The sequence below is a fragment of the Bos javanicus genome, chromosome 5 (genome assembly GCF_032452875.1).
Source record: "Bos javanicus breed banteng chromosome 5, ARS-OSU_banteng_1.0, whole genome shotgun sequence".
NCBI lineage: Eukaryota > Metazoa > Chordata > Mammalia > Artiodactyla > Bovidae > Bos > Bos javanicus.
In genome coordinates this window covers 35,580,316-35,589,116 of record NC_083872.1, presented here as the reverse complement: position 1 = coordinate 35,589,116, position 8,801 = coordinate 35,580,316, and the positions used below count along the sequence as shown (strand labels likewise).

At 45.4% G+C, this 8,801-nt stretch overlaps 1 protein-coding gene across 3 annotated transcripts in view; it reads left to right on the top strand.

Annotated features, from left to right (window-relative positions):
* Positions 1 to 4,908: 4,908 nt before the first annotated feature.
* ANO6 (anoctamin 6) overlaps positions 4,909 to 8,801 on the top strand; it is a 236,144-nt gene continuing 232,251 nt past the window's right edge. The window contains exon 1 of one of the 3 annotated variants that reach the window (XM_061416383.1): positions 4,909 to 5,321. In XM_061416383.1, the coding sequence (XP_061272367.1) occupies positions 5,249 to 5,321 (73 nt within the window). In that variant the 5' untranslated portion in view covers positions 4,909 to 5,248. The remainder of the gene's footprint in view (positions 5,322 to 8,801) is intronic. The other 2 variants (XM_061416384.1, XM_061416382.1) reach the window with 2 other exon arrangements.

Sequence of the window (8,801 nt, the reverse complement as noted above, 5' to 3'; positions counted from 1 at the left end):
ACTAAAGAGCCTCTTGATGAAAGTGAAAGAGGAGAGTGAAAAAGCTGGCTTAAAACTCAGCTTTCAAAAAACGAAGGTCATGGCGTCAATCCCATCACTTCATGGCAAATAGACACGAAAACAGTGGAAACAGTAACAGACTTTATTTTCTTGGGCTCTAAAATCACTGCAGATGGTGACTGCAGCCATGAAATTAAAAGACGCTTGCTCCTTGGAAGAAAAGCTATGACCAACCTAGGCAGCATATTAAAAAGCAGAGACATTGCTTTGCCAACAAAGGTCCATTTAGTCAAAGTTATGGTTTTTCCAGTAGTCATGTATGGATGTGAGAGTTGGACTATAAAGAAAGCTGAGCACCAAAGGATTGATGCTTTTGAACTATGGTGTTGAAGAAGACTCTTGAGAGTCCCTTGGACTGCAAGGAGATCCAATCAGTCAATCCTAAAGGAAATCAGTCCTGAATAGTCATTGGAAGGAATGACACTGAAGCTGAAACTTCATAACTTTGGCCACCTGATGTGAAGAACTGACTTACTGGAAAAGACCCTGATGCCGGGAAAGATTGAAGGCAGGAGGAGAAGGGGACGACAGAGGATGAGATGGTCGGGTGGCATCACCAACTCGATGGACATGAGTTTGAGTAAGCTCTGGGAGTTGGTGATGGACAGGGAAGCATGATGTGCTACAGTCCATGGAGTTGCAAAGAGTTGGACATGACTGAGTGACTGAACTGAACTGACTTAGAACTTTTATATTTGGTTTCTCTTATGCCTAAAACTCTACTCCCTCAGACAGTTTTATGTCTTGATTTCTTACTTCCTTCAAGTCTCTGCTAAAATGTCAGGCTGTGTGGTTATGCAACAATGTAACGATAGGCAACAAACACAAGATGTACTTGAGGTATTCTGAAAATAGGGTGGATGCCATGGGATTTAGCAACTGATTGAATAGGAGGGAAAAGAGAGAGAGGAAGGAGTCAAAGTGAGGCTCAAATCATTGGCTTGTGTAACTAGTAGTGCCATTCCTAGTTTAGGGAAACAGATATGGGGCAGAGGTTATAAATTTAGTTTTAAACCTGCTGAATCTGAAATGTCTTAACAAATATCCAAGTGAAGATGTTCAAGCAAGTAGGCAGATACACCATGTGCAACACAGAAAGCTGAGCTGGAAATAAATATCCTGAAATCAAGGCCAACTCTACAATTTGGAGGGCCCAGTGCAAAATGCAAATTCAGGGTCCCTTGTTCAAAGAGCCTTTGAGATCCATGAGCTGCTTGGTCCTCCTCCCCAAAATCTGTAGAACTGAATGCTCTGGATGGAGGTGGAGAAGTTGAGCCCCTTCCTATGGCCCCTAATCTCTAAACCACATTAGAGGCACACCTCCAAGAGACTAAAATTTCAGGCTAGGATGCACTTGCGCATGGGTCAGAGGCTCATTCCTAACAAGTCACCCCTAGGTACACTGTGGCATTGACAGTCCAGGACAGCTGCCACCATGCCCTGCACACAAATGAATCTCACCGTCCCTGCACCTGTGCCCAAGTCTCTCCCTGGTCCTGGATGAGGTGAGGGGGAGAGTGATTAGGAGTGAAATGCCAGAAAATGAGAGGAGTTGGCAGCTGAACCTATCCCAGGGAGGCAGAGAGGTGGCAGGAGGCATCCTCCATTCTGTCAATGGACTTCACTTACAAAACAAAAACCAAAGATACTGTTAGTAAGATCTTTAAGCTAGCAACCACAGAGCATTAAGACCTCAAGACCTCAAGTATATTAAGCCCTTCTGAGTACAGGGCCCTGTGTGAATGAACTGTTGGTATGCCCATGAAACTAGCCCTGCTAGGAAAAGATAATACAGTTATAAGACTGAATGAGTTAAGTAGGGAAAAATGAGAAGAACAGAGGTCTGAGGATGGGAGACAGAAAAGTACCAACATTTAAGGCATGGGCAGAGAAAGATGGGCCGTTCTGTGGCCAGACAAAGCTTGCAATTAATCAGAAGACCAATGAAGGGGAAGATACTTGGTCTATGATTCCTGACTTGGAAAAGCTTTGCCAGTCCCATCACCTGGCCACGGATTGTTATGCACATTTTATTTCATTAACTATTCATGATATAGATGATAATTTTTCAGAGTCAAAGGTGTGGTTCTTACCCAGGCCTGTTACCTTGATTATTTTTGAAGCATATATTACTCAGTTGAAAAAAATAATGCATGAAAGAAGCTGTAGGAAATAAAATGGATTAAATGAAATAACTGACTACTACTAATAAATTTACAGCTAACCAAAGTAAATAATTCATTTCTCTTCTAGCAACAGTCACCTTTACATATAAGTCTAGCAATGTCTCTGCAACATTTATCAGGCAAGAAAAATGTAAACTTTAAATCTGCGGAGAATTTCAAATGACTCAGTGAAACCTAATGGAAAATCAATCACAAGAGTTTTCTAACTACTGATTAATACTGAACAAAATCCTAGGCCCAAAGAACTAGACTATTTGGTGAAAGAACTATAGCAGGGAGTTGATGAGAATTTTAAAGCTTTAGAATTGGTGGGGAAGGACTTTCCTGATAGTCCAGTGGCTAAGACTCCATGTTCCCAATGCAAGGGGCCCAGGTTTGATTCATGGTCCATGCTCCCAATGCTGGGGGCCCAGGTTCAATTCATGGTCAAGGAACTAGATATCACATACCATAACTAAGAGTTCACATGGAGCAGCTAAAGATATTACATGCTGCAACTAAGACCTGATGCATCCAAAGAAATAAATAGATAAATATTTTTTTTTAAATTGGTGGGAAAAAAAGTGATTTTAAAAAATGGCTTAAAAATGTCTCTGAAGGGGTTTACAAAGTGACTTATGAACACAGATTCTGGAATAAGCTGCTTGTTGACTCCAAGCTCAACCACTTAATTCCTGTGTGATTTTGGACAAGCTACTCAATGGCTCTGTGCTTGAGTGAAGGAGTGGTGAATCCTAGGGTTATTATGAAGAGTAACCACTGAATGTAAAACATTTAGAGTGATTCCTGGGTGCCACAGGAGTAAAGAATCTGCCACCCAATACAGGAGATGCAAGAGACTTGGGTTTGATCCCTGGGTGAGGAAGATCCTCTGGAGTAGGAAATGGCAACCCACTCTAGTATTCTTGCCTAGAGAATTCCATGGACAGAGGAGGCCAGCAGCCTACAGTCCATCCGATCGCAGAGTCAGATACAACTGAGGAAGCAAGCAAGCACAACAACAGAACATTTAGAACTGTGCCTAGCACATAAAAACTACTATATGCATTTTTTAAATGAAAATTGTGAATGTTAATCACATTCACATGTAACCAAAATACTTCTGAAATTTCCATTTTAGTAGGAACCATATTATAAGCATTAGGGGCAAAGTTTACTAAAAGAAAATAATCTTTTCTCCTCATTTTTTTTCTTCAGCCTCCTATCTTTAAAATGCTGTGTTGGTTTCTCTTTATATTAAAAATAATTTTCCACCAAAAGTTTCCTTAAGAAGCAAATATGTTTCCTGGATATTTTCTTAAAAGTAATTTCTTCTTGTCTTATAATGCATATTCATAACTGTTTTCCCACTCCCACTGACAGTTGATCTCAATGCTTTATTTCTTTCATAAGAAAACATGAGAAATAAGTATATAGGAGAATAAAATGCACATTTGTCATCTGAATATTTATTCTCATCATCATAACAATTTTGAACTTAAGTGGAAAAAATACAAAAAGTTTCAATAAGTTTTAGGGAAACAATGAATATAACAAGGATTTCAAATGGACCTTCTAGCCCTTTGGAGTGGAGAAGGCAATGGCACCCCACTCCAGTACTCTTGCCTGGAAAATCCCATGGATGGAGGAGCCTGGTAGGCTGCAGTCCATGGGGTTGCTAAGAGTCGGACATGACTGAGCGACTTCAATTTCACTTTTCACTTTCATGCATTGGAGAAGGAAATGGCAACCCACTCCAGTGTTCTTACCTGGAGAATCCCAGGGATGGGGGAGCCTGGTGGACTGCCATCTATGGGGTCGCACAGAGTCGGACACTACTGAAGTGACTTAGCAGCAGCAGCAGCCCTTTGGAGAAGTCAGAATGGACCCACGGGAACACACCAGCTTCTCTGGAAAAAAGTTCTGCTGATGTACAACCCCAGGAACCCGCAGTTCAAATTACCCCATCTGTCTGAAAGCAGAAATCCCTTTGTATTTGTCTTACTGCTCCCTCTGGTCACCAGGAATGCATTCTTATACTCTCTGCCTCAACTTTATTTCAGGACTTTGTTTCCTCTGGTTACGATGGTTTTTCACATTGCTCAAGAGTACAATTCACGCCTAACCATTGCTCCAGAGTAGAATTCACACCTAACCATAATGTAGGTCTTCGCTTCCTTTGCCCTTGTGACACGGAGGATGAAGCTTTCAAGATGATCTCTTGTCAATCATCCGACCACTCCCAGAATGCGCCCCTACGGGCGGGAGTAGGGGAAGCTTCTCCCTTCCCTAACCTAACCCCACTAGATGCGGAAATCCTGCTTCTTGTGAACGTGTCTTTGGATCTCGCTCTCTTGGTCTTGTTTTCTTCTGTTGTTTCTTATCTACGAGTTTGGCCTCTTCTCTGTAATTGCCACCTCCCCATTCCCCTACAGAATACATGTTTCCCCACTTGGAGTCAGAGTAATTGATACTTTAAGTCCGCCATGGGCTCCACTTCCCCTTTAAACACCATCCAGACTCGCTCGCCTAAAGGGTCTTTCCTGGGAGCTGCAGCAGCGTCTCTCCCCTCTCGCGTAGCAGATATCAAAGAAAGCGAGCCCAGGACGTGCCCATATATGAACTTGAAACAGAGAGCTGCCTCGTTCGGAGTCCACGCTCTCGCCTCCCCCTTCGGCGAGTTCACTGGCCGGCACAGCGTGAATACCAGCTACTCCCTTCTCTCTTCCCCTGACTTCCTTCTGGGAGCTCTTAAACCCGCGGCAGTTCAATCACTCCGCAGCGACCCACGGCGCTCACTGGGCATGCTCAGTGGCCCGGACGGCTCCGGCAGCCAGAGGTTGTCTTGGACGCACCACTCGGGTCCGGATTCACCGAGAGCGGACTGAGCACAGCGGCCCCTGAGCCGGGAGTGAGACGCGCCCTGCCGTCCCTGCCAGGGCGCCCGCCGGGTCAGAGAGCCGAAGTTCCGGACTCCAAGGAGCCCCCAACTTCGCGCCAAGTTTCGAGCTGCGGGGGGAGACATGCCCATGATGACCAGGGACGTTCTGCTAGAAATGGAGCTGGAGGAGGACGACGAAGAAGATGGGGATATCGGTGAGCGAGGGGTTTCCACAGGGTAGGGGGGTTGCGGCGCGGGGCCGGGCGCCCGTCCCCGAAATCCTCAGCCCAGGCAGGAAGGACTCGGGGACTGCGCGTGGGCGCCGCACCCTTCTCGGCGAGGGAGGTTGTTGGGACCCGCAGCAGGTCGGGGGCAGAGGGACCAGAAGGAAGCCCGCGCCGCCCGCCAGCGGCCGCAATGCGGTCGCTTTCAGCCGCTGACCGACCGCCTCCCGGCTCAGCTCGCGGAGGGCGGGCGAGAGGGCGGCCCCGGGAAAGGCCTGGGAGGCGCGGGTCTCCGTGTCACTTTCGGGAAGGGCGAGGGACGAGGGCCCTGATCGGGCATCGTAGATACAGGGAAGCCCCCCCGCGCGGGAAGTCTTGACTTTGGACACCAACTTTGGGTCATTCTCTCCGGCTCGAATTGGCGCGGGGGATTCCGGGGAGCCAGCGCGGGCTGCGAGCCCGAGGGTGGGGTTCAAGGAGCGCGCCCTGGTTAGGAGAGCAGGGGTGTGACCCGCCTGAAGCCACATCTAGGTGAAAGCAGACGCGCGGCCCTAGTTCGGAGGGCTGGGGCTGGGTGGGGCGGCCCGGGACTGATTTGAGTCCGCAGGGCGTGGGCCGGGATCCTTTTTCCGCGGCGCGGGCGGGGGAAGTGATGCGGTGGAGGAAGCCCTGAGGCAGGGTGGACTGTTGGGCATTTCCTACCCGTCCAGGGGGCCCCGTAGCTCGGGGCGGGGGGGAAGCCCTGCGTGCCCTATTTCTGGTTAAAAATTCTGTAGAAGTGGTGCACGGAGCCGAGGGAGAGTTGTTTAAGAGTTAACCGAAAGGGGTGGGAGGAAGTGAGGAAGGGGAAAGCAGTTGGAGTGGAGACAAAGTCAGGTCCCTAAAGAGAACACTGTCATCTAATGATGACAGATAGAGCCCATCCGGAAGACTGGCAATTAAATTACAAGGCAGACTCCGACTCAGTTTCCTGGACGCCAGATCAGTTTCAATAACGTAACAGTTCCTGCATACGTACTAACACTCTTCTCTAATATATTCTAATATAGTCTTCTGTAATAACTTTAGTAGTAACTTAATTTTAGGAGTTCGGTGTGGTTTTTCGTTCACATTTTGGGTACTGCTCATGTATTTATTTTTCTGTTGTTTTCAACTCTATTGAGATATAATTGACATTTAACAATGCATAAGTTTAAGGTAAAACATGTTTGATACATTTATATATTGCAAAATGATCACCACCAGACAGCTAACACCTCCAGCATGTCGTTTAATTACCATGTCTTTTTTGTGGTGAGAACATTTAGGATCTAATCTCAAAGTATAAGATACAATGTTATTAACTCTTAAGCACTATGCTTAGATACCTGGAATTTACTCAATTTATAATTGGAAGTGTACCCTTGACTAACATCTCCCCACTCTCCCCCTCATTTTAGTGTTTCTGTGAGTTCACCTTCTTAAGATATTTCACATGTAAGTTGCACAGTATTTCTTTTTCTGACTTATTTCACTTAACATAATGCCTTCAAGTTCCATCTGTGTTGTTGCAAATGACAGGATTCCTTCTTTCTCATGGCTCTAATATCCCATACTATATGCATGTATGTATACCTATACATGGAGAAGGCAATGGCACCCCACTCCAGTACTTTTGCCTGGAAAATCCCATGGATGGAGGAGCCTGGTGGGCTGCAGTCCATGAGGTCGCGAAGAGTCAGACACGACTGAGCGACTTGACTTTCACTTTTCACTTTCATGCATTGGAGAAGGAAATGGCAACCCACTCCAGTGTTCTTGCCTGGAGAATCCCAGGGACGGGGGAGCCTGGTGGGCTGCCGTTTGTGGGGTCGCACAGAGTCGGACACGACTGAAGTGGCTTAGCAGCAGCATACCTATACATATCACATCATCTCTGTTCATTCACCTGTAGACAGATAATTATTCTCTTTCCATATCTTAGGTATTGTAGGCACTGCTCATTTAAATCCAAAGCCAAATTGAATAGAAGGTATTATATACTCCATACTTTCATTTACTTGAGAATAATTTATAAGGTATTCATCCATATGGAGGGAGCAGATAGTAATGTGTTCATTTTTATGGGAGAGAAAACTGAAGCTCACAGGTTGATTTGCCTAACTTCTCACACAGCTTATTAAGATTCAAACCCAGGTTTTCTGACTTCCAAGACCTGTGCAGATTGATGCCCTTCCACCTTGTCGCTCCAGCTGTCCGGGTCTTATACTACTGTTTAGCAGGCTGTGGTAGTAAATCCTGTTTTCTGCAGTCCTGTGGAGGTCCTGTAATCAAATCCTGCAGGCCTTCAAAGTCAGATTCCCTGGGGATTCCCAGTCTCTTGGCTGGATCTGCAGGCTGGAGAGCCTGATGTGGGGCCTAGAACCTTCACAACAGTGTGAAATCTTCTTTGGTATTATTGTTCTCCAGCTTGTGGGTTGCCCACCTACAGATACAGGATTTGCTTTTATCGTGATTGTGCCTCTCCTACCATTTAGTTGTGTCTTCTGCTTTGTCCTTGGATGCGGGGTATCTTTTTTGGGGTGGGTTCCAGTGTCTTCCTGTCAATGCTTGTTCACCAGCTAGTTGTGAGTTGGTGCTCAGGCAGGAGAAGATGAGCACATATCCCTCTACTCCTCCAGCTTGACCCAATTTCCTCAGTATACTAGTACTGATTGTTTAGTCACCAAGTCGTGTCTGACTCTTGCGACCCCGTGAATTGTAGCCCACCAGGCTTCTCTGTCCATGGGATTCTCCAGGCAAGAATACTCGAGTAGGTTGGCATTTCCTTTGCCAGGGGATATTCTGGAACCAGGGATTGAGCTTGGATCTCCTGCATTGGCAGGTGGATTCTTTACCATTGAGCCACCAGGGAAGCCCAAATTCTTATTACATACAAATATGAATCATAGGAGCAAACTTTAAAAAGTTATAATAAAATTAGCACAATCTGTTTCATAGGAAAACACTTTTGCCTGTTATAGTGAGGTGTCACTGTTTACATTGACAGTTGTAAATAAAGAAGGGTGAAAACCCAAATAAAAATTAAAGTAAGCAAGACTGAGCTTTGTTAACCATGCCATCAAGAGATTTCACTTTAGGGGGAAAAAACCCAACTTGGGCTATTCTGTATTTACCTGATGGTTGTATCAAGTCAAGCAGTGTAGGTGTATTTAAGAAAATAAACATCTCTATTCTTCTTTCATCCCACCCTTCAGAGTCTACTGATATTAATACTTTATTGTATATAGGGGTCAAGTCAACATATTTTGTGTCAGTCAACAAATACCAGGTTTCAACAATCTGGAGTTGTTATACAAATTTAATGTGGGTTGCAGTGGTTTTATATCAGGAGATGTTTACCACATCAGTGGAAAGTTTGTCATTGTAAAATAAGCTTTTTTAGAGCTTACCAGAAGTAGGCTAATGGTATATAACCTTTTATGAAATAAT